Source organism: Pezoporus occidentalis, unplaced genomic scaffold (genome assembly GCF_034315485.1).
Source record: "Pezoporus occidentalis ecotype Australia unplaced genomic scaffold, CSIRO_AGI_Poc_V1 ctg78, whole genome shotgun sequence".
Lineage (NCBI taxonomy): Eukaryota > Metazoa > Chordata > Aves > Psittaciformes > Psittacidae > Pezoporus > Pezoporus occidentalis.
In genome coordinates, this window is record NW_026916137.1 from 3,026,224 (window position 1) to 3,051,613 (window position 25,390).

General features: G+C 54.6%; 2 protein-coding genes across 3 annotated transcripts; one reads left to right on the top strand and one right to left on the bottom strand.

Annotated features, from left to right (window-relative positions):
- The first annotated feature begins 1,964 nt into the window (after nucleotides 1–1,964).
- On the top strand, nucleotides 1,965–9,621 carry CDC42EP1 (CDC42 effector protein 1). The gene is made up of 3 exons (XM_062602721.1): nucleotides 1,965–2,266; nucleotides 5,432–6,291; nucleotides 7,273–9,621. Exons 2-3 carry the CDS (start codon nucleotides 5,853–5,855, stop codon nucleotides 8,058–8,060), a joined length of 1,227 nt encoding a protein of 408 aa, XP_062458705.1. The 5' UTR covers nucleotides 1,965–2,266; nucleotides 5,432–5,852; the 3' UTR covers nucleotides 8,061–9,621.
- Nucleotides 9,622–10,875: 1,254 nt separating this feature from the next.
- On the bottom strand, nucleotides 10,876–21,305 carry LGALS2 (galectin 2). Of its 2 annotated transcripts, XM_062602722.1 has the most exons (6): nucleotides 21,158–21,305; nucleotides 20,203–20,343; nucleotides 16,305–16,538; nucleotides 13,399–13,481; nucleotides 12,959–13,118; nucleotides 10,876–11,099 (listed from the first exon to the last, which is right to left on the bottom strand). In XM_062602722.1, exons 3-6 carry the CDS (start codon nucleotides 16,359–16,361, stop codon nucleotides 10,953–10,955), a joined length of 447 nt encoding a protein of 148 aa, XP_062458706.1. In that variant the 5' UTR covers nucleotides 16,362–16,538; nucleotides 20,203–20,343; nucleotides 21,158–21,305; the 3' UTR covers nucleotides 10,876–10,952. The 2 variants fall into 2 exon arrangements, with proteins under 2 accessions (XP_062458706.1, XP_062458707.1); XM_062602723.1 differs by lacking the exons at nucleotides 16,305–16,538; nucleotides 20,203–20,343; nucleotides 21,158–21,305 and adding an exon at nucleotides 13,948–14,056.
- Between the last annotated feature and the right edge of the window lie 4,085 nt (nucleotides 21,306–25,390).

Genomic DNA, 25,390 nt, shown 5'->3' on the forward strand with positions numbered 1-25,390 from the left:
GCCAGGATGGGTTCCAGCTATTAGAGCTCGCACACACCCTGGAGGTCCCCAGAGCACTTCAGCGCCAGCTTCAGCAGGACAGAAGTCACAGCCCAGCTGGCGTGGCTGCAAGACCACAGAGTTTGGGGAGGCATGCTGAACAGGGGGTATTTCCAGCCGCCTTCCTGGAAGCAGAGTCCATCCTGTCCTGGAGTGCAGAGATGCTTGGAGCAGGGCTGAGGAGGAGGAGGCAGCGCTGGGCCGGCTCCACAAGGAGCAGAACGTGGCCCCTGTCCCATCTGGAAGAGATTTGTTCTGCATTCCCCGGCGGAGGCGGCTGCCGTCACCCGGGCTCCGCTCCCTGCCGCAGCCCCGCTGCAGGGCACAGCAATGGGGGTGAGGGGACTGAGGGGGAGCCCCCTCGGGCTGGGATGGGGGGAGTTGCTCTGGAAGGCCATGCAGAGGGAGGAAACCCAAAGAAAGGGTCTTTTCCTGACTCTCCCAACACCTCCATTGGCTTTCTCTAAGAAGAACATGGGGGAAGAGATGCTTACCATACCTCTGGCAAGCAGGGAGGATACAGGTTATGATTTCTGGTCCTTTTCCTGCTAGTGGTACAGCTTACCCCATTCAGACCTGCTCTCCCATCTCCCTCCAAGACACAGACCAACTTGGAAGGATCACCAAAATGCACAGTGCTTCTGCTCCTCATTTATAATGGAGAAGACCTCCACAGAAGGTCTGGACAACTGTCCCATTTCACAGAGGAGAAGTCTGAGGCCGAGAATGGTGCCAAAACCCCAGTGCTGCTTAGCAAACCCCTGAGCAACAAGGTTCTCCTGCCTGGGCATCCCAGCACAAGCTGCCTAAGCCTAGCAAGAAGCCAGGCTCCATTTTGACATCTCTGCAGACATCTTGTCATCCTTTCAGCCAGGCCCTGCTTAACCCCAACAAGTCTTGTCTCGCCTTTCCCAGCACAGACACCTCCCTTCTCCTCTGCAGGGCCCTGAACGGGTGCTTGTGCCTGGCCAAGTGCTCCCTATCAGAGCCACTGAGGCCATGAGGGTCATCAGTGGCACTGGTGATGCCATGACCACCAGCAGGTTGCCCCTCATTAGCACCGATAGGGTCTTCTGCCCTGTAACCACCAAGGAAGAAAGCAACAAAGCACGGTCCCAGAGGGATACAGTGTCCCATGTGTGGGCAGAACCTCCCCCGGTGCCACCAAGGAGCACCTCCTTGAACTTAACCACCTCCACCCCCTTACCCCGGTATGAGACACTACCGGTGGTATGACACTTGTCCTGAGCCTGTTATGAATGACCAAATGGCCCACGCAGCATTCAGGCAGCCTGTTATCCTGCTAAAACTCAACCCAGTGCTACCCACAGGTCCTGGTATGACCACCCACCCCCATAGAATCACGGAATAGTGTAGGTTGAAAAAGACCTTAAGATCATCCAGTTCCACCCCCCTGCCATGGGCAGGGACCCCTCACACTAGTCCATGTCACCCAAGGCTCTGTCCAACCTGGCCTTGAACACTGCCAGGGATGGAGCACTTACCACTTCTTTGGGCAACCCATCCCAGTGCCTCACCACCCTCACAGTAAAGAACTTCTTCCTTATATCTAACCTGAACTTCCCCTGTTTAAGTTTGAAACCATACCCCATTCTGGCTGCCAGCACTGCACCGCAGGCACTAGGACTTCCCATCCAACATGGGATAGGATGACCCCATGCAATATCCACACACAGGGGGCAAACTCCTTTCCTTTGCTCCCTGGCCAAGCTCCCCTAACCAGGTTATAGCCAGCAATCTGGGCTCCCCCTTCCCCCAGATCCATTGAAGCGGGTGCATCAGGAGGCCGGGATGCCGGAGGACGGGAAATGGCCGTGGGGAAGTGGGGAGGAGCGGGGGGGACGACAGAGGAGTTCCTGAAGTTTTCTGTCCTGGATAGTTGGAATAAATCTCATTTTCTCTGGTCTCCTGCCGAGGCGAGGATTGGCTCAGCGGTGCTGCAGCCCGCCCTCCTCCTTCCCACGTCCCCTCCCCGACAGCTTCGCTCCCTCTCTCCGGTGGCATTGGGGCGTCAGCCTGGGAGAGCCAAGCCTTGGGGGGACAGCTGTGGGAAAACGGAGGGGGGCATGCCTCCCCTTTGTGCCCCCATCCGCTCCGGGATGCGGCAGCAGTAACCCTCGGAGCAAGTGAGGGGCCAGCGGGAAGTGTCTCCCAACTTTTCGTCCAGAGGACAGAGAGGAAAAATAATAACCCTGGTTTGGAAGAGGTAAATCCTGGAAGTTTTGATTCCTCGGTTTGTAGAGCTGGAGGGTGGAAGAGGGGTGTCAGGGGCAAAAGGAAAAGGGTGGAGAGGGTGGCTGGAGAAGGGCAAAGTGGGAGGGGTGGCAAAGCAATGGGGATGGGAAGGATGGTGAAAGAGAAAGGGAGAAGGCAGGAATGCAACAGGAAACCGGGAGGAAGGAAAGTGGGAGTGAGGAGAGGGGAGACAGGAGGTGGGGGGGACAAGGAGAGAAAGGGGGTGAAGTGGGGTCCCATCATGGGGAACATTCTGCTTCCCACCCCCTTGCTCTGGATACCCCTCAGAGCCCTTGTTGGCACCTCAATTTTGGGGGCTTGGGGGAAGAAACGGAGCGCTTTGGGACAAGGGGGCAGGGAGAGGATGCCTGGAAACTGCCCACCTCTGAAGCACCGGCTCCGTGTCCCAGTGTGTCTGCTTGGAAAAACACTCTTGTTATACAGAGAGATATAACTATATGTATATATATAGGAGCCAGCAGTACAGGAGTCAGACTCAGGCTTCACTGCCTACTGCCCGGCGCTGCTCCAGGGGAGCTGGAAGAGGCCCAGCCTGGCTAACTGAGCTGTTTTTCCCCTTCCCCAAAAGCGTGTCCCTGCTGGCTTTCCCCATCCCAGAGCAGTGACCCAACGGGGGAGCTGCTGCCTCCCTCCCTGCAGGGAAAGGGTGGTTTGTCAGCACTCGGGAAGGCTGTGAAAGCCTTCCTGGCCGCCTACAGCCATTTCCACTCCCTCTTCCCCCTATTGAGACCACCCCAAACTTCTCCTCGCCCTCTTTTGGAGTATTTCCCCTTTGGGGGGGGGGGTAGTAAGGAAAGGAGGAGGAGGAGGGAAGAGGCTGCTTTCAGCAGCTCCAGCCAACTAGACATCTGGATTATTTCCCCCCCCCCCCCCCTTTCCTGGTTTCCGCTCTTCCCAGCAAGCAGAACAGCTCTGGCCATTCCTGGCTAGTGGAAAACCAGTGGTAACCAGCTGAACTCGGGGGGAAACCGGGGGAGGCCAGGCTGGGAGGAGGAGGAGGAGATGCCGGTGGTTGGTCTTTGAGGGCAGGGGGCTTCCCGGAGGAGGTGAGCAGGGATCCAGGGAGAGGATGCTGGGGAACGGGAGGTCAGGATGAGTTGGAAGCAGTGTCTGGACAGACGGGTGGCCAGGCAGCAGGGTCCCTTGCACAGTGGAGGTAAGGAGAGTGCATGGGCTGCCCTTTGCCCATAGAATCACGAGTCTGCTTGAGCGCAGGGGAGGGCTCACAGGGGCACAGCAGACAGGGAGATGCACAGTGGGCAGAGAAAAGGAGGAGAAAGGGGGACTGGAGGGAGGAAAAGCGTGCCAGCAACCTGCCATCCAGGTAGGGTTGGGCACCAGCTCTCTCCCTCCTCTCCCAGCACCTGCTGCTGCCAACAGGCAGGGAGAGCCAGGGGTGCTGGCTTGCATCCCTGTGGTGGCCAAGGGACAAGGAAGGAGAAACTCTCCACCTCCCAGCTCCTCACTCAGCACTTCTGCAGGCAGGGAGCAAGGGGATGCTCTCCTGCATCCGTCTATCCCTCATATCCCCACGATGGCAACCCCAGTTCCATGCAGGGCAGGTCTGCTATGCAGGGGACCCGAGGTGGGCTGGGGGAGTACATCTCATAGAGTAACCCTGCACTCACTTTGGGTTTCTCAAGGGCTTCAATGAGCAGAGGGAAGTGGAAACTCAAGGGCTACAACTTGCCTAATACCCTCCACTAGGACCATGAGTGTTCCTGGGGGATCCAAAACGACAGGTCAAAACCAGGGCTGCATCTCTCTCCCTAGGGTGCTGAGATGCTCATTGTGCTGCAGGGACCACCCCAGTGGTTTCCTTGCACTCCTGACCCAGTGGCTATGGGTGGGCTTCTGCCAGAGGGAGGAAATTGCTCCTGGGCCATGCTCCCACCCCAAGCCTGCTGTGTGCCTGCCCTGTCCCAGCCATGATGAAGCACTTCATGACCTCCATGAGCAGGAGCTGCGTGAGCCAAGGAGCTGGGGCCAACCTGCCACTGTCCCCACTGCCACCCGGGAGGCAGCCAATGGTGCTGGAGCTGCCAGGGGAGGTTTGTTTTCCCTTCCCCAGGCATTAACCCCTGGCAGATAAGAGGGGCCCCGGGTGAGCAAACAGGGCCAGGGCAAGGCGAAAACATGTGCAGCCAGCCAGGAAAGCAGCTTCATGCCCAGGGCTCCCCCTTGCCAGAGGTTCTGCCACCCTGGCATCGCCTGAGTGCTCCGAGGTGACAAAGGGACAGGCAGGGGAGGCAGGCGAAACAACGCAGGGATGGGGGTACCCACACAGGGATGGAGTGATGCAAGGCTCCTGCATTGCCTCTTGCCATGCTGCCCTCCACGGCTGGTCCTGCTGGAAGGACCCAGCTCTGTCCTGTTCTCCAGGCCCCTAAGTGGGGATTGAGCCCAGGGAGGGCCCTTTCCCGAGGAGGGCATCTGGCCCACTGATGCTCTGAGGTGTCCCAGGTCCCGAATCCTCTCCTTTCCCCATCTTTTCCTGTTCCTCTTGCCACACACAGCAATGGGGGATCTGGTGATCTGAGTGTCCTCCCTGCTGACTGGGGACATCATCTCTCTACCATCATATGCCTGGCTGCTACTTTCCAGTACCTCTTGGCCCAAGCTGAGTGCAGGGACCCATCCCACCTTCCCTCCCACCCTCAGTCAATCACCTCCCTTGCCCTGCCTCAGTTTCCCCTGCCTGCAGAGCAGCTGCCCTCCCTCCTCACTGCTGCTCCAAGGTGCTCCAGCACCTGAGGGCCTAGCCAGAGTTCAACAAACAAACCAATATACAAATAGTGCATTTCCCTCCCCGCCACCCCTCCTCCCCGAGAAGCACACCGTCCCCAGGCCTCACCCTCTGCCCAAGGGCTCATCTGAATAGCAAAAAGAAGGGAGAGGTTTCTTACCCCGGGAGCTTGGGCCCTGGGAGGAGGTGCTGCCTGGGAGGGAAATCCTCAGCCTGTGTCACGGCATGGGTCCGGCAAAGCTGCTTTGCAGGGTGGGGAAACTGAGGCACAGCAAGAGAGGTCAGAGAAGCCAGTCCTGGTGTGCAGCTGAGGTGGTTGGGAAGATCCCCTCCAAGCTCTTCACCATTCATTCCTCTTGTCTTGCCTAGGTGGCCACCGGCACTGAGGCGCTTGCCCACCCCAAGCTCCGGCGCCCCGCTGCCCCGTCTGTGACCTGCTCCCCTTACCTGACAGCAGCAGCGCAGTGGATTAACCCCTAAGCCTGCAGCCAGACACAGCCTCCAGCAGCCCCCGCAGCACCTGGGGTGACCCCAGACACCCTCTGGGGACCCCTCTGCCTGCCACCCGCTGCAGGTGGCTTCATGAGCACGACATAGAGCAGGAAAGCAGGGGACAGGCGCCCTTCCCACCTGCGGAAAGCCAAGGTGACGTGAGCCATCCCACCAGGAGCACCGGAGCAGGAGCAATGGGGAGGCCAGGGATGTGACAGGCCACTCCAGTGCTGGAAGCCCAGCGAGGGCCAGTTTTGGAGGTGTTTTTCAAAGACAAGGGCAAGGCGAGGGGTTCATCATGAGCTTGGGGAAGCTGCCGGTGCTCAGCTGGGTGTCAGGCTCCCACGGGAAGCGGCGGCTGAAGTCGGAGCTGACGCCGGACATGATCAGCCCACCGCTGGGGGACTTTCGGCACACCATGCACGTGGGGCGCGGCGGGGACGTCTTCGGAGACACCTCCTTCCTCAGCAACCACGGTGGAGCCGACACCACCAAAGCCAACAACTTCTTTGCGCGGACGCTGAGGCACGTCCGCCGGACGCCGCTGAGGAGCCGCAGCAGTGGGAGCCAGGCATCGCCGGCACCCCCAGCCATCTCGCCCATCATCAAGAATGCCATCTCACTGCCACAGCTCAACGAGGGCATGTACGATGGCGGCGGCGGCAGCCGGGGCTTGACCAGCAAGTTCTCCTTCAAGAGCGCCTCCAACAGCTTCTCCAAGACGCACCAGACCTACGGTGAGTGAAGCGCGGGGCAGAGGCTGGTGCCCAGGCGCAGTGTGTCCTCTGCAGCCCTTCTCCATCGCTCCATGCCTCGGTTTCCCCACTGAGGGACTTCAGCCTCTCAGCAGAGACAGGACATTTAGGAGTCCCCAGTCCTGGCAAATCCATGCAAGGAGATAACCTATCCTTGCTTTCAATTGCAGTCCTTGCTCCTGCCCTTGGCGGGTCTCCCCCAGAGTGGGATATGGATGGTTTCTCCTCCTCTCACACGGCTGGCAGTCCATGTAGAGTCGCTGTAAGGGGGTGCCCTCCATCTCCCCCCAGCCCTACACCTTCTCTATGAGCAGCCTCCCCAGGAGGGTGTTGGGGCAGTGGGGCAATGCCCATACCAAGGTTGCGAGGTCAAGGGGACCTACGGCACAGCCTTCCCTCCCTCCACACGCAGATGCTCTATCCCTGTCCCTAGCTGTGCAACCTGCCCCATACCCATGTCCTCCTGAAGGGACTCCATCCCCTCCTTCCCCATTGTGCCACATCCTGCCATGCCGGTTGGGGTCCAGGATGGACGTTTGGGAAGGACGGGAAGGGACAGCAGGGTAGCTCTTCTCTGGCCTCACAGCACTGGGCTATGGCTCAGCTTTTCCCCAGGGAGGGAGGTCTGGAGCAGAGGATCTGGGGGTCCTGCAGCAGCGGGGGGAGACGGCTGGGCTCATAGGGAAAGGCAAGCTGAGGCAATGCTGCCATCTCCTGGTCCTACCTGCCTGGCTCAGCCGCCACCAGTATCCTCCCAAGCCCAGAGCCCACCTGGAGACCCTCTGCTGTAACTCGGGCCTTTGGAGATGTCCACGCGGACACCAGCTTGCCCTTTAGAGGCCAGCGCCAACGATGGGAGCATGCCATTTCGGTGTCAGTATCCCTTGTCCCCCGCAGATGTCAGGCAAGCTTCCTCCCACCTCACCATCCCCTGACTCACCAGCCATCATTTCTACATTGCAGGGCTGGAGTCCGGGTTTTGCACCATCCCTCGCGTCCCTCGCTTGGAAAAGGCCCAAGAGAGCTCCTTCCCTGGGGAAACAGAGCTGACACGCTCAGACTCCCTGCTCTCCTTCCGTCTGGACCTGGGGCCCTCGCTTATGAGCGAGCTCCTCCAGGTCATGAGCTTCTCCGAAACCAATGGGAGCCAAATGGGGGAGAATGGCACAGGTCTCCTGTGCGGTGAGGGGACCAGGGATGGTGTCCCTCCAGCACGAGGAGAGGACAAGGCAAGGTCCAGCTTCTGGGACCGCTCTGGGCAGAGCAGCCTGTCGCGAGCCAGCTCACTGCCAGGACTGTCAGTCCGTGCCAATGGAGACGCACATGCCATCGAGAGCACCGGAGAGGATCCTGCCTGGGCCTCGGGGCTGGGGACATCACCCAGAGGGACTCCATGGCAGGGCCATTGGAACGACTGCACCATCGAGGCGGGAGAGTTTGACCGGGCAACACAGGTCCTGGCACGTCACTATGGTGGGACCAGCACCCCGCGGAGCTCGCAGAAGGGTGAGGGTGCCCGGCAGGCCCAGACACAGACCCTATGGGAGAGCCCCAGCAGCAGCTTGTGGCGGTCACAAGTGACAGGGGAGAGCCGATCCCCTGAGACCACCTGGCACCAAGGAGATGAGGAGGAGGAGGAGGAAGAGGCCACATTCGCCAGCCTGCAGGAGGGGTACGCTGGTGCCCGGGGGAGGCGCAGCAACTCCTTCGAGTACGCCGATGAGGAGGAGGATGATGAAGTCAAGGTGTGAACTGCCATCACGGCCCCCATCAGAAGCACTGGTGCTGGGGTCTTTGCCCTCCTCCCTGTCCCCCGCCTGCAGGCACCAGCATCACCAGCAGACCCAGCAGGCAACCTCCCTGCCAAGCTGGGAACACTGGGGAGGTTGGAGGGGGGCAGGAGGAAAGCCCATCTCTGGAGAGGCTCCCTGAAGCTGGGCCTGGCTGCTGTAGGGGGCTGATGGGGGCTCTGCGTCGCAGCACCAGGCACTGTGGCCCTTAGACTGCCATTAGACACCAAAGGGACATTCCAGTGTGCCAAAGAAACCCCAAGCCCCTTCTTATCCCATCCAGTTCCTCCTAGCACCCTCTCTCACATCCCTCAGCCTGCCCCTGCCAGCTTGTATGGGGATGTGCTCCATTCTCCCACCAAAGCCTCCAACTGCCCTCTCCCTCTATGCTGGCACCAGTGCCTTTGCAGAGATAGTCTCACCAATAGCTCTGGCACATAGGGGATGGGGGTCTCCCCAGCTCCAGCTGGTGCAAGACCTTCTATATAGCACATATGTCTACCAGGGGAGGTCAGCTGGGGGCTCAAGGCTAACCCTTGAGCTGAGCTTTCTCTTTTTCCCTCCCCTCCCACCAATAAAGCTGTGAGTTCAGTGTTCAGGAGGTGAGAGCACTCGCAGAGATAACCAAAAGGGTCTTTCCGCTTGCCTCCTGCTGCTAAGCATCACTTCGGACAGCTCCTTTTCTGACCTCCACCTCCCTGCAGCAGGGAAGGGAGAAACTTCTTGTCTGGCTGGAGGCAGAGGCCAGGTTGTCAGGTCACCACATTCTGCAGTTCAGGCCCTAAAAACCCATTCCATTCCCCTCCACTTCAGAACAAGGAGACTCCCACTCTGCAGCCTCTCGGTCTGTGCCATCCTCACCTCCTCTTCCCCCTTCCCTACACATACATCCCTCTTTCCAGGGTGCCCCTTCCCAGGGGTATGCATGGAGGATGGCTAATGGTTAATGCCACTTGCCAAGCAACGTGGCCACCCTGGAATGAGCTGCCCCCCCACGCTGCCCCATTGCAAACTGGCCCTTACAGAAGCTCCTTTGTGCCGTGGCATGGAGCCGAGATTCTCGGGGGCTGAGGTCACTGGAGGGACCCTCACAGGACACCCCTTGTTCTCGGGGACAGGAGGGGGGAGATGCTGGGCCATGGTGCAAGGCTCACCCACCACTCCTGGCAGGGAGCTCTGCAGGGCAAAACACAGGGCTCTGGTGTGCACGTGTGTTCTACATGGAAGTGCCATTTGCAGTCTGGCCACCAAGGCTACGGGCAAGCCAGGGCAGGCAGCAGCTTCAAAGAGTCCCCAGCTCTGGCCATGGCACCCAGCAGCATCAGCTGTATCACTGCTGATGATACTGTTGATGAGAGCCCTGCACCCTGTGGCTCTCAGGATGAGTTCCCCCCACCCTCTGCTTCCCAGATCGTAACACAAGCCCCAGACCAAAGACCCATATCTGTGGAATATCCTTTCTGCCTCTGCTCTGTATCCCATGCACTTATTATTGTCCTTATTAAAATACTTTTGATACTAACTTCTCCTCTGGTGCCTCCCCTCAGCTGCAGCAACCTTATCTTCCTTGCTAAGTCTGATGGTGTCCTGGCCACAAAATCCCATCTTCTCCACTCTCAACAGGATTTGTGAGCACCTGTGGGATCCCTGGGTTACTAGCCTGGTACTTTGTCACCCACCGTGACTAACACACAAAGCAACTTCCTATCCACCCAGCCCCACATGGCATGCAGGAGGCTGCAAAGCTTCCTCTCCAGCCCCGCAACAGTTCATTTGTAGCCTGAAGCAGATCAGTACCCTTCCCAAAGCTGGCTTGGCTACAGCACTTCCAGCCTGTCAGACATCCTGATGCACTCAGGCAGCAGCAAGTCCCATGGGCTGGGCAGCAAGAAGTAGAGAGGGAGGGCAGGGGCACTGTCACATTGTCTTCAACTGGGATATCTGTAAGATGCTTTTCTACTCTGCTGCCCTCCCATCCTGCCTAAAGTGTCCCAGTGTTTTCTGTCACACATTGGTCTCATTTAAGGCTGGTGAGACGCTTCACTAATTGGAGCAGCAGCGTCTGGTAACCAACACTAATTGCCTGTAGTCCAGTGCAAGGGACACAGATTGGGAGATGCTGAGCTGCGTAACGCAGCCCAAACCCTGTCCTCGCTCCCCACTGCCTTTTCTGCCTCACTTTCTCTGGATAGGGTTCCATGGGGAAATATCAGAGTAATGGGTAACTTGGCTGGAATGTGCCAGCAGATAAGTGAGGTGAGATAAGGGGAAAAGTTGGAGGAGACACTTCCTTATCAATAGCAGGAATGCTGGTTCAGGGGCACACCTGCACTGCCTTCACCATGCCACCGCTTCACATGGTACCGCTCCTGGGGGAGGGCAAAGCACCTCTTCCTCCTGCCCAGAGGAACCTGTTAAACCCATGCCCTGAGGTTCCCAAGCCTAACATTTACCTAGGCGCTTTCGTGGCACCAAATGCCATGTGGAATGTCCCATCTCTCACTTTTCTACCTCTTCCTCCCTCCCTCCCAAAAACTCAGGTGCATGAAGAAGTGCATTGTGAAGAGATTGCACAACCATTCCCTGAGCAATAACATAGAGTCTTCCTCTTCCTGAATACCACCTATAAACTGCTTTGCCCTACCTACTATCCCTTCAACCCCACATCCTGGTCTGACCTGGAAAAGTACCTGGCATTATCTGGGAGCTGTTTCCATCCAACAAGTAAAAAACTTGGGCTCTGTTGGTGTCTCACACAGAGCCACAGAGCCAGGGATGTCACAGAAGCCAAAGTACTGGAGCAAGCAGTCTCCCACTGCTTGGGTTTTTATTAGAGCCAGGAAGCTGCACCCATCAGTCCAGCTTGAAGGAGGTGACCCTGAAGCCTCCCTTGACACTCATGTAGCTGATCTTGTTGTAGCAGTGCCGGTTGGGGAACTCCACTTCATGCCCATCTGGTAGTTTCACTTGGAATTTGTCTTCCAGCATTTCAATAACAATCTGGGAGAAGGAAGGGGAGGAAGGGCAGCAATTGGGGACAAGGGGGAGATTAGGAGCCGAGCATCCAGGCAACAGGCCTCACTGTTACAGGGTTAGACCTGGTTCTCACAGCCTTAAACAAGGTGTGGGGGCTTGAGTTGAGAAGGATGCAGGAAATGAGCAGTTAACATCAAGGGTCTGAGTTGGTATCTAGACTATGACCTGGGGACAGAATCTATCCTGGGGCTGTTTCAGCTACTCAGACTGTAAGCTCAGAGCAGTTGAACACAAGTGTATCTTTATACACCATAGGGCTTAGATCTGCTCCGAACAGGGCAGAATAAACCTAACACCCCAATGCCCTCAGCAGTTCACCGGGCCCAGAAAAAGGAGCTTCACTGATAAACACACAAGCAGACAGGATGAGAACAAATCACTGATCATTGCAAACTGATGAGGCCAATGGCTGCAGCCAGTGGTATGAGGCTCAACAAGACAAAGTGCCAGGTCCTGCCCCATGCAATGCTCCAGGCTTGGGAAAGAGCGGCTGGAAAGCTGTCATGGAAAAGAGCCTGGGAGTGCTGATTCACAGAACTGAACAAGAGCAGCTTGTGCCCAAGTGGCCAAGAAGGCCAACAGCATCCTGGCCTGTACCAGCAATAGTATGGCAGCAGAGCCAGGGCAGTGATCATCCCCCTGTGCTGGGCACTGGCGAGGCCACACCTCGAATCCTGTGTTCAGTTCTGGGCTCCTCACTACAGGAGAGACATTGAGGTGTTGGAGCAGGTCCAGAGAAGGGCAATGGAGCTGTGGAGGGTCTGGAGCACAAGTGTGATGGGGAACAGCTGAGGGACCTGGGGGGGGTTTGTCTGGAGAAGAGAAGGCTCAGGGGGGACCTGATCGTTCTCTACAACTGCCTGAAAGGAGGATGGAGAGAGGTGGGGTCAGCCTCTTCTCCCAAGTAATGAGTGACAGGACAAGAGGAAATGGCCTCAAGCTGCACCAGGGGAGGTTTAAACTGGATTTCTTAGGAACAATTGGAACAATAGGAACAATCTCTTTACCGAGAGGGTGCTCAGGCATTGAAACAGGCTGCCCAGGGAAGGAGTCACTGTCCCTGGAAGTGTTCACAAACCATGCAGATGAGGCCCTCCGCAACATGGTTTAATGCTGGACTTGCCAGTCCTGGGGTAAAGGTTGATGATATTAAACGTCTTTTCCAACCTAGTTGATCCTATGATTCTAGAAGGATTGTTCCCCAAAGCTGTTACCTTGACACTCCTTCCCCAAGAGCCAGCCATGACTAAGGAAACAAGCTTCCTCTGCACAGCAATAGGAATAGGACTGCTCCTAAATGCAGCATTGTTCATGTCTGGAGATATCAGATGGGGTGAGACAGCAACTAGGACAGCATTCTAGCAGGAGGAGAGAGCACAGATTGGTAGCGTGGATGCAGGAGTAAAAGAGCTGAGGAAGAGGTTTTTGGATATTGCTCCAAATTCTGGTGCCCAATTTTGCACAGTACAGAATCGGGGAGAGAAATAAAGCAGAGAACAGCTAGATCCTGCTTCTTGGAGACCCCCTTCACAACTTCATACGTGCCCCTGGTGCACTCACCTGCTGAGCAAGTACAGGGGCCAGGAAACACAAAGCCTGAGACGCACAGGGCTCACATGAAGTTCTCAAAGGAAGCATCAGGGTTTTAAAGGAGGAGTGGAAATGGCAATTAGGACCAAAATCCCAGAGAATGAAGGGCTGTTGGGAGGGAGCAGGAGACATCGAGTGCGACTGGGAGCTCCAGGGTGAGGGAATCTACTAACCAGGGGCTTTGCCCCACTACACAGCCCCCCCATAACCCCGTGCCAGCACAGGTCCCTCACCTTTATAGAGGAGCCCCTGGAGAAACAGAGGTGGTCATCGCGATGCTCTGCCTCCCAGGCATCGGAGCACTTGGAGTTGCAGACGATGACAGACTCATCGAACCGGGGATTGAAGTGAAATGCCAGATCTGAGGACCTGCAGCCGAGATTGATGCTGAAGCTGTGGGAGAACAGGAAGAAGGTCAGCCACGCAGGCAGAACAAGGTCTTGGAAGACCCGAGATCCAACACGTGGCTCTGCGCTCAATTCCTCCATCAGCATTGCAGGTGCTTAATGCCTCCTGTTTGTTCATTCTGCTCAGGAACTGGAGGAGTTTGAATAGTGGTGGCTTAGGGGCTCCCCTAACACTGAGCTTCTTGTACCTGGCAACCTTGGAAAACCACCTCCCTCTACAGCCCACCGTCAGTCCTGGCAAGTCGAGGTGGTTCCTTTGTACTTACTTATCGGTATCATCGGATATCTTGCCCTTGATCTTCAGGCTGTGCCCAGTCTTCAAACCCAGGTTGAAGATTTCAAATTTTTCCTAAGGTAGAGACAAACAATTGTCTGCAGGATTTCTTCAGCTATTCCTCCCCTGCCACTGCAAGCAAGAGGGTGCTGCCAGAAGAAGGTGCCCCAGCCAGGAGAACATCTACTGCTCTTAGTTGATGTTCCTCCCGTGGCCAAAAACCCTCCATGTGGAGGACTTGCCTGGGTTTCTTAGTGATGAAAGAGTGGGCTGAGTGAAGCCAGCAAGCAAGGAAAGACATCAGAGAGAGAGGAGATGAAAACAGGCTTGTCTTCAGCAGAAGGAGAGCATGAACACAGAGGTACAAAGAGGGTTGAAGCAGAGGGGCACAACCCAGTGTTTGGTGGGCAGCATCACATGCTGCCCGAGAAATAACATGCAAGTGGTAAGAGCAGAGGTGGCTGTGGATTGGCTGATCCCTCACTCAGCCCTGCAGAGCTGAGGACCCTGGGTAACAGAGGACAGGAGCAGCAGCCCTTACAGACATCTTCCTCAGAGAGCAGAGTAACCAGGTAGGGAACCACCAGCAGTTTAACTCAGAAATGCTTCACACTGAGGACCTTAGACCATCCTTAGACTTCCTTGTGGCTTACACATTAACAGCACCCCTGCCTCTGCAAGGCCCCACCAATTACTATTAAGCCACTAGACTTTGATCCAAAGAAATAGCTTCCCAACACTTCCTGTTGTTAGGGACTTCAGGAGATTAAACCAATTCCCAGCCTCCTTGGTGGGCTCCCAGTGGAGAGACCACCACACACACACCATAGGGGTCTTAATCTAGCCAATGCATAGGACAAGCTTTTTCCCAGTTGGCCATGGAGGTTTAACCACCATATTCACTGTTTTTCTGTGTGTAACAGCTCAGCCAAAAGCAGCATCCCAGATCCTTCCTTTTGTGGCAGGGGGCAGCCCCAAAAACCAACACCAGCATACCAAAACTGTTCAACCATCCCTCCCACAGTGCTCCAATCCACTTGGAGGAGAGGGCAGCCAACACATCCCCTCTAGATGACATAAGTTATGGACAGTCCCTTGCTGGAGTGACATGAGTGGTACCCCAGCTCTTTCCCTTCTCATGGCTCTAGACTCAGCCCCAGCTGTGTGGATTGCACTGGCAATATGTGGGAGCTCTCTGCAACCTCCCATCCAAGCTCCACTGAGATGCAATTCTTTTGGCATGAGGAGCCATGCACATCAGGTTCAACAGCACCATCCTCCCCAACCCTGAGACATGGGAAGGTTGTCCTCACAGGGGAGCATCACACGAGCATCACATGTGCGGTCTGCTTCCCAGGTAAGAGCTGTCAATACACAGTGACCCAGGTTTGGCTGAACAAATGGGTGGTGTTTTGCTGGACTCCAGAAGTCAGTGGGAAAGTGAGAGGGAGGAGGAGGCCAAGACCCAGAAGACCAGCATCCCCTCATCCTCCTCTCAAGCCCTGCAGAGAGCAGTTGAGTGCAGTCATGCTGCTGCTGCACAGCCAGCTGGGAGACAGCTTCTGCCCTTCCCCAAAACCTCCTGAAGAGAGCAGAGGTAAGTGCTGATAAGCACTCCTTCCCCGGAGGTGCTTCCTGTTAGCTGGGGGTCATAAAGCCCAACAGACTGGGAACATCTGTTTGCTGTTGAGGTCACTTGAAGCTGCTGGTGAAACCTCCCTGTGCTGAGCATAGAAGCAGTGTTGGGGATGGTGGGTTCTGGCATTGGGTCTGTTTCCCAGCATGCTGCTGCGTTGCATGTGCACACAGTTCCATGTCACCCTGCTCCCCTGCAGCCATCCCAGGGACAACACAGAGTCCACCTCTCAAAATATCAGAGTATCCCACTGGCTCTTTCCAGCAACTTACATTCCCCTTTGCAGGGACAAGGGCAGTACAAAGACACTGTTCACATAGCCACCATCAAGGTTAGTTATCTGAACCCACTTTAAGCCATCAGGGAGGAACAAACACTTCCAGGGCTCAAGAGATTACATCCCAAGACAGACCTTAAACTTGGTCCTACATGGCTGGCCAAGGTGACACAGGAATGTTGTAACACAGACAAGACCCAGGTCCCAGGCTAGCAATGTAGAGGAGGCTTCCCACACAGACCAGTCAGAAACATCACTCTCACAGGGATTTATCCTTTTGTCTCACTGGCAGAGCACGAGGCTGCCCAGCGTGTGTGTGAGGATAGGGAGAACTGCCTGAGCACAGTTATGTGCAGAGCTGCAAGTACCACGGATGTGAGAATACACAGAGATGGAGACAGGCAGGAAAGAGGCACGAGCTGCTCAGAGAGGGGCCATGAGATTTGATCGAGATAACACTAACCCCCCTCCTACAATGCTCAGCAGGGGCGTTCACCCCCCTTTTATTTGCCACTGGGAACAATAGTGGGAAACCAGAGAGCACCTCTGCCAGTGCTGGCGACTTCCTTCGTCTGCAGAGCTGAGCCTCTGCGTGGTCAGACACCAGCCCTGTGCAGATGGCCTCCCTCATGTAGGGGTGCGTGCTCTCCACATAGGAAGGGGCTGAGACATTAGGAACCGCAGAAGAGCCAAAATTCTCCAGTGCAATTGGAGGTGGCAACTGGGATGATGAAAGGAGGGTGAAGGGGGCAGGCTGATACTTCCCTACAGACACTGCAAAGCAGAAAGCCTGGGGAAACGGTGGTATGATGGGAACATAAATCCCAAAGAAAGAGGAAATCCAGCTAAAGGGCATCTGTAAAGGAGGTGGAGGGTCTGTGCAGTGAGGAAAGTTACAAGCAATGGTTGTGGAAGCTGGCAGCCACTGGTGCAAGGGATCCAGGAACACTTCATCTCCAAGATAAATGATCTTATAAAAGGGTACCTGTCTGGGAGCAACTCTCCAGGTCCCATACAGATGTTCATCCTGGCCAGGGGGCATCTGGCCTGTACTGGTATGGGACACCCATCTTCACACTGCTGGCAGCGGAGGAAGCTTTGCTGCATTCTCAGAGCATGCCTTGGGACAGCAGAGACCCAAGAAGCAGTCACTGGTGCAAGGGTGGGGGCCATGCCCAACCCAAAGGCAAGGCGAGCTTCCAACAGAGAGTAGGCAGGCCTGCAATTTTGCATGGAGAAAAAAAAACAGAAAAATCATATTTTAAGGAGGGAAAAGGCCAGTGCAACCACATCAGCTTTCAGCCAGAAGGGCAGGTCCTCTGCAGAGTGCTTTCACCCCATGAAATGCAGCAGCTCCATTTGAAGAGGCCCCATAAGGTAGGTTTTAGGGTTAAAAGTCCTTCCCAGCCTTTCTTCTCATCTGAGGGAGATTTCAAGGCCACCAGGAGTACCCATGGGGTGGCTCCAGATAGCAGCACCTCATGTACCATAGCCTAGAGCTGCCACTTCTACCACAGGGCACCCACACAGACTGAATGCCACCCTCTACAGCAGGCTGCCAAGATCCTCAGCAGCATCACTGCTGGCAGCAGTATTTTTGTTTCCTTACTCGGGCAGGAGATAAGCCAGACAGGTATGAAGCCCTGAGGAAAACCATAGGCTTCCCTACTTCCTAGCCAAGGTAGCCCAACCACCCCCACTGCAAGAGGTTTCTCGAGGCCTTCCACACCAAAATGGTCCACACTATCCCTCACAACAGTGCTATGATGAAGGTCTCCAAACATCAAACCAAGCTCTGCAAGAAGCAGTGAAAGATCCCTTTAACACCCTCACAGAAAGCTGAGGTTTCAGCTCGGCACCAATTAAGACACCAAAGAAGCAGCACCAGAGGAGGACGCTGCAGAGGGGAAAAGGCACAAGTCCCCTTTTGCACTCAAGGCACCAGGGAGCCTGTGCTGCAAACCAGGCATAAGCATCCACGCAAGGCAAAGGGAGCGGGAGAGCCTAACCATGCATTCTTTCTCGGGGTAGCAGCTGCTCACTCTGCTATTATTTCCTACTGCTTCATATAATTTGTGCTCCACAGCAAGCTATTGTCCCTTTCCACTGGCTATTTATTTCCTTGAATAGCCTCTGGGGAAGGATTTCAGTGCGGGAGAAAAGAGAAAAACTCCACACAATAAATATTGAACAGTGACCTGATTTAAACTGTGTTCTCTGACCTTATCTGGGCCCTGGCTGAGGTTCCTCCCTGCAGGTGTGATAAAGCCATGTTTCTGCCTTGGTTTCCCCCTTTTATGAAGCCTAGGAGGGAATGACCCCAGCCTTAGAGGGCTGTGGGGCGCATTTCAAGAAGCTGAATCCTGGATTTTCAGGGGCCACAGCTTAGGACATGACTGAAAAGAGGTTTCTGCCACATCCTGATGGAGATGATCAGTCCTCCACCTAATAGCCCCAGAAATTCCCAGAGAGGTTGGACAGGACTGGTTTCCCCTGTGGTGGAGAGGTGCTGGTTTGCCTCTCAGCAGGTAGTGCTGCAAACTTTCACCCAGCCGATCCCTGAGCTCTGAAAGTCAGCCAGCTTTCTAATGGAGGAGGATTGAGAGAACAGAATGTACTTACCTCAGCCAAGCACTGAGGTAAGCCCAAGACTGGATAAGCAGGTCTGTAGATCTTGAGGGTGTGTACAGGAGAGGATTTTCCAGGAGACACAGGAGAAGCCAAGGCAGTGATGAGCACAAGGACACTAGGACCCAAGAGCACTAATTTCCTGCCTAAGAGGTTAAGCAGTGTGGGATGGCTCCCCTGTGGAAGGCACTGGTCTCTGCATTCAGATCAGCTAAAGTGGGAAGGAATAAAGGACTGGAGGTAAACCTCCTGCTACCCCTCATGCCCCAGCTCTCTGACAGTGCATCATCCAGATCCCCTCTGGGAAGTATGGAAGCAGAATTCATGCTCTGAAACTGGTGGCAAGGGATTAGAGGCCACCAGCATCCGGTAGGTTCGACACCAGCATTACTCCCCTTAAGCTGTAGGGTGTCATTTTTCTTTCTTAGGATGTGGGGGATAAGCAGGAAGGACAATGCTAGCTGAGCAGCCAAACTGTGGGAAAGAAACCCAACACATTCTTTCAGAACTAGGGGCAGTAGTGAAGGAGGCAACTTGAACCAAGCAGTGGGATGGGTGTAGCCTCAGACTCACTCCATCTCACAGCTCTATGAGAAAGGCAGTGGTGCCACAGTGATTGACATCTCCTATCTCCATGGGGAGCTCAAACACGCTGTGGCGGATGGTTTCCAACCCCATGGCCAAGTTATGTCCTTATACCTTTGCAGAGGACATCTCTCTTGGGCAGCTCTAGAAGTCTGTGGCAACATTTTTGTGTGGTACAAGTTGTGCATGGGGAAGAGAGGAAGGTGGCTCCCATGCAAGGAAGCTTGCTCATGAGGCATCAAGGGCCATTTCATCAACCCAAGCCGTATCTTACAGGTGCCCATCTTGCCAGAGGGGCAGAAGAACGAACTGAACCAGCAGAGGATAGGGAAGGGAGGTCAGAGGAGTGATTGCATGCCACCCAGTTCCGTTTCCAGCCTTCATTTCTCTGATTCTTTCCCTTGTGGGGGCATGCCAGGAATGTGGGCTGTGGGAAAGGCTTTCAAAAACACGCCCGGAGATAAAAAACACACTTGTGTTGAAAGCCTCCCTACTGACAAGGAGAAGATGCATAGAAGGCTCATGTCTTCCCTTCCTCCTAAACTTCTGTAATCTCCCAGCTTTACCCAGACTTGCTGGGTGAGCTATTATTAGCTTAGTAGGAAACAGATCTTCCAAAGAGCCCTCCATAAAGGATCAGTTTCATGAGGTTTTATGTTCCACTTGCATCTTGCATCAGAAGATTATTATCTCCAACAGCTTTATCCTGCCATTAAGTAAGATGGCAGCTCCCTCATCTTGCACACCATTGGGGAAATTGAGGCACAGACACCCAAGTTCACATCCAAAACAATTCTTCCTGTTTGATTTTCATCTTAAAGTTTCGATGGCCAGATTAAAAAATTATAAATAATGAAATCAACCTAGCTTTGCAAACCTGTGCAAGAAGCTAAAAGGAAGCTGTGCTCCCCTGGCTAATGCAGCTAGCGTATCAGAGATGCTGATCTCTCACCACACCACCTCCTATCAGTAGGAGAGACTGAGGCATTCAGTGCCTCTGAAAAACATTAGCCCTTGGGTGGGTGCAATTAAGTCTGAGGCATTCAATTGAACTGACAACAGTGGAAGCCAAGGAACTTCTGAGATGCCCCAAGCCCAATTCCCCTGACTTCAAGGGGACCACTTCCCACAACAAAGACAGCGTGAGGCCAGCTGGCTGGAACCCGAATAAGCTAAAAAGAAACACAGCATTGCGCCATACACAAAAGCTCCATGGGGACCTCCCTCCATTGAGCTCAGAGCAGCCATCCCGATTCCATCCCACAGGGCACGCAGCAAGAGTGACTGCCACGTCCCTGCACACAGCGGTCCATCCGCACAGGGAGAACAGTGCTGGCACTGCACAACCCACTCTGAGTGTGTTTCTCATGGGCTCCAGCCTGAGCCAAGGCAGGTTGGACAACTCTGAGGATTTGCAGGAATCCTTCAGACGAGCAGAATCCATCTGAGTCACATGCATGAGGCGCGATGCCAAGGGTGGCTCATCCACTGGAAATAAAAAAGAGAAATAAATGCTAAGGGAGAAATAGCAAGTTTTGAAAAGCCACAAGAATTAACAGCTCATGGGCTGGAAAAACGGGGAGCGAAAATCAAAAGGGTCTGCTCTCCCATGCTCACGTCACTAAAGTCAAGTATTCCTCATCCCCGTTGGCAAGTAGCACCCACCTTACCACACATCAGCTTTGAGAGGGTCCACAGGGGCGACCCACCATGGATCTAAGGCTATGGCCGAGGTCTGCAGAGGAAGGGGTTGTCAAGTCAAAACTATCTGTTGCTCAAAAATCAACTTGAACAAACTCCCTTTGATGGCCCTGCAAAATGAAACAGTAAAAACCAAACCAGATGGAGATGGGAAAGAAGAGCTGCCAAAAAAAAGGGAATCCAAATCCCAAAATGAGTGACTCGGTGCGGTAAATGGGCATCTAAAGAGGAAACGGCAGGCATCTGAAGGAGACCTAAGAAAAGACCAGGCCCACACAACTGACTCTCCCTGTTCCTCTCCTCCCCCTTTCCAGGGGGAAGGGCACCAAAAATACATGAACCCATGGACCTTCAGAATGAGCCACAGGGAAAGGAGCCTGACCTGCCACAGGAGCTCCAAGGACAAGCAGGGTAGGTCCCAACTCTTACCAGCATGAGTGCTGAATTACTTTTTCCCAGTTTCCTAGGAAGGAGCTACAGCCATAGCCTTGTGAAGGAGCTTCTGAAGCCAGCACCTGAGCCTCCTGGGTCATGGAACTGCCCAGATGCTTCATCTCCACAAGGTACTGCAGGGAGCTGGTCTGCATTCCTGGGACACCTCATCTCCCTTCCCAGCACTATACTGGACACTAAGGGACACACCATGTATTTGAGGACACCCTCTTTTGCTGACCAGTCCCCTATGGGCATCCTGTCCTTCTTCTGGGCAGTTCCTGTGAGCCTCTACTCTTGTGAGCCCCTACTCCTGTTTCTGACCCATGCCACATATTGAGTAGTACATAAGCCCTCACTCAACCACAGTGGATGTTTATTTTGCATTCCCAGCAGTCATGCTACGCTATTTGTTCTCTCTCTGGCTATTTTCCTTCCCTCCAGTTTGTGCCTCCTCCTGCTGCCCGTCTTTCCCTGCCACCAGCAACACACCGAAGCCAGAACCTGGCTGTGTTTCTCTGGCTGCCCTAGGTTTCTCCATAGTCTTCCTTCTGGAAGTCCCCCAGCAATGAAGCAGACACACAGATTTAACTGCAGTCAGATCCCTGGATGGAGAATGCTTGCTCCTGAGAGGGGAAAAGGGTATTACAAACTAAATGCTTTGAACACCAGACAAATCTTACCATATCCCAGGCTGAATAGCCCCAAACACGTGTCCATTCTCTATGACAGACTGACTTGCCAAGCCAGGAGACCTGATAAGAACAATGCGACCGGGTGGCTGCAACTGACAGGCAAGTTCCCATCTGCACACAGATAGCTTATCTCCTCTGTCAAGATGGGACATGCATCAACGTCTGCTGCACAACAGCAGGGAAATGCTAGCGGAGACCTGCTCTCTGGTCCTGAACATGCACGTAGCACTCCTTACAACACCGTCCCTCAGGAACATCTCTATTACTCACTCAGTCTCATTAGGAAAGGGGTGGGAATCCTTCCTGAACAGCTCCAGCACAGAAGCAGCTCCCCAGAGACCCAGCTCAGGCTGAGCTGAAGAATGCTTAGTGCCAGCTCTGGACGCCAACAAGTGGCTGGCTGCTGCAGGACCAGCACAGCAGCTAGAGAAAGCTGGAGGGAAGAGGTCTCATAGCCCACTCTGCCAGTTGCAACAGTGCTTTTAGCCCCATCAGCTCCCAGCATGCACTCTCCTCCTGAAATTCAGCCAGAGGGCAGCTAAGGGGAGGTGAGCTGCTCAAGATGCAAAGCTACCCTCTGCAAGGAAGGAGGTGAAAAGAGAAGCAGCCTCTGCTGGAAGCATCCCCTCCTGCAAATGAGGACGGCAGAAAGAGGATATGCTTCCAGCAGAGGCAATGTGCAAATGCAGCGTGGTTGCAGCAAGAGCTAGAAAGTGGACACTGCCTTCAAAATGCACGCTGGGCTGAGGGGAACAACAGTGTGCAGCCCCCCCCAGGCAGAGGCTGCTTGGATACCCCCAGAGTTGTGGACCTGAGTCTCCCCCTGGCTGGAGGACTTGCCTCAGCAGCACATTAAATGGAGATACATGAGCTCTGCCCCTGTTCTGCTCCCCAAGTGAGTTCCCAAACCTGATGTAGTTTGGGGTGGTGGGGGAAACAGGACCCAGGCTGCAGAATCGTGTGTTCTGTGGGCAATATAGTGGGCTCCTTGTTCTGCCTGCCCAAGGCACAAAAGCCAGAGGTGCAAATTCAGCATGCCTGTACACCCAGTCCAGTCCGATTCCCTGCATCCAGGAGCTGGCCCCCACACCCCCATGACCTCATGTGCTTGGGCAACATTTCCTCATAGCATCTCCCTCACCCCACCAGGCAGGAGGTAAGACGTGGTCAGTGATACATAGCATGGTGTGTAGAACACTGAGTCACAACCCTGTTTCAGCCACGGCTAGCAGACAGTGTTTCCCAGTTTCAGTCTGGCACACACACTCCCACCCCACACGCTCACTTACAACCTGTTGAGTGACATTTCTGCATCTTCGGAGAGAGGAAAAAATGGAAAATTAAGGGGTAAATACGCAGGCTGCAGGGGACTGCACTTCAACAGGCTGCCTTCAGAGGGACCTGGCCTTACAGAGTGCAGCTGTTTCGGCTCCAGAAGCAAAGACCAAGGCACTGCTCCCAGCTATGGCAGTGTTCAAGGCCAGGTTGGACACGGCCTTGTGCAACCTTGTCTAGTGGGAAGTGTCCCTGCCCACAGCAGGGGGGGTTACAACCAGATGATCTTAAGGTCCCTTCCAATCCAAACCATTCTGTGATTCTATGGGGTTAAATGTTTAGTGACACCAAAGCTCTGCTGGGAACAGTCCCCAGGGCACCCTGGCCCCCAGCTGTGCCTGGCTGCTGCAGCATTGCTAGCTAAAACAGCTCTAACCCGTGCCAGGGAAGGTGCTAACAACCACACAGCACGAGACATCATCCCACAGCAGCACTCAGGCCTGGCCCTGCTCCTGCTGCATTTACCAAGACAGATGAAGCCAGAGGGACCAGAAAGCCGCCTATGAAAGGCCAGGTCCACCCTCAGCAAACCTGCACACACACAGACTCTGTGTCTCCCTCCTCCAGCTCCTTCTCGGTCACAGTTTTCTTTCTGTTCCTAACCCCACGTCTGCCATTCACCAGCACTGGGTTCACTCCGCTCTGCTGCTTCCCACTGGGGCTGAAGCTCATTGTGCTGCCAAGCATATGCTTGAGCAGCCAGGCTGGAGGGGAATGCTGCCAGACTGCCTCCTCCTGCCATTCCACAGCCCAGGCTTAAGCCAGCACTGAAGTTTCCTACAGGGAACCTGAGGCAGCTGCAGCCAAAGCGGGATTGCTGGCAATGGGGGATTTTCAAGCCCAGGCCAAAACCCATCTCTTGAAGCTCCCCAGCTGCCAAACATGAGCCAGCTGCACAGCAGAGAGCACATGCATCCTCTGCCGGGGCACCCCACAGCGGGAATGCCTCCTCCCTGTGCCATGCTATAAAAGAGAGGCTGCACACGGCTGCGCCTGAGCTCCCCTCAACATCCCTGGCAAACGTCACACTTCATTGTCGCCGCAATGCAGGCATTTATTCATCATCCAGGCTTGGGGATTTGCTCCAGGACGCCTGGTCTCGTGTCACCAATCTCTGCTCAGATCATGCTTGGATGCCCATGAAAAATGCCTGTGCAAGAGGATTTTTCTCCTTCTCCCTCCTGCTGTTCTTCAGAGCTAAACTGTAACTTGGCAAAATCCTGCCTCTTAAACCATTTTTCTCACCAATAGTTGTGCTTTCTAATGACACCCCTTCCATCTGCTAGTGATAACACAGCAAGAACGGGTGAATCTGCTCACGTTTTCAAGTGCCCCTCTCGACACCTGAATCCCAAATGCACTGTATCAGTAGCAGATCGTTTCCCATCTGAAGCTGATCTCATCAGCAGTGCAGTGAATGACTTCATCCAGGCTCCCCCTTGCGGGCTCCGGGCCTTCGATGCTCACTTCAGCCCCATAAATTGAAGCAGCTCTGGCAGGTCGTCTTCTCCCTGGTCTGGTTTTGCCTCACCCAGATACATAACCTATCAGCCCCCAAGCCATGGCTATGACTAGGGCTTCTGTCCTATCAGTTTTCTTCCATCTTTGCCTGCTGCCAATGCTGTTCCTCAGCAGCAACAGCATTCCCATGTTTGCAGAGCATGTCCTGGACTCTCACGGGAAGAAGCTATCGGCAACAGCAAACCCATCTGAGCCTTCCTCAGGGATTACAAGGGACTGCTACTCCGCACCAGTCAGGAGGGCACTGCTGCCTGCTCAGTCAAGGGATCAAGACAGTGCCCAGTCTGGAAGTGGCACTTGAACAGGAGGAAGAAGCACAGCTCACCTCTAACTGGTATTTGCCCCTCTCTCTTGCTTGTCTCGTTGAGCCAGTTGCTCTAATGACAGAACCAACATGGAAACGAAATTTAGTATACGGAGGTCAGGGCAATTCCCTAAAGGAAGCCAGTGCAATTATCCCCACTCTAGCGACCAGGGAAACTGAGGCAGTGAGAAGAGCTTGTGCATTTCCTCGAGTCTTGCTCCGAGACATGCTTAATTGCAGAGATGTAGCCAGCTAGTTTTCTGATCCCTTATCCAGCATCCTGTTTCCTCATTCTGCCCCTGTAGTTTAGAAAGATGCCTTTGATCACCAGGGACAGGTCTTCCTACAGCAAAAAGGGAAACACTGAAAGAAATGGAATGGAGCAATCCTGGATGACTGCATACCACAAGAAAGTGCTGCATATGAAAGGGAAGGAGATATTTCCTATTAGATTAAAGGAATTCAAACCTGCTCTCTCCCTCTAGAGAAGTATGCAACCCTATACTTGCCTCTCTAATTGCAACCCTTCGCTGAGAAAGGTGCTTAGAAGTATTGCAAAAGAAAGATTAGCCAAGGTCAGGGAATAGCAGGGCTGCAAATCCAGGGGATTGCGTAAGGGGTGCATGGTCCGAGGTGATGTCAGAGAGGTGCCACCAGCCCTATTCCAAGAGAAAGCAGCAAAGGTACAACAGCCAAAACCCCAGGAACTGGCTGCTGCAGTCAGCCAGGGGAAGGGGACAAGAAAAGGGAACAGAAGACTGCAGTACTGAGCTTCAGGAAAGTGAAAGGTCTCCAGGGCAGAATGCCTTGCCAAGGCAAGAGGAACGCGACAGGGGAAAGGGAGCCTCACGTCATGGGCCAGAGCTGACG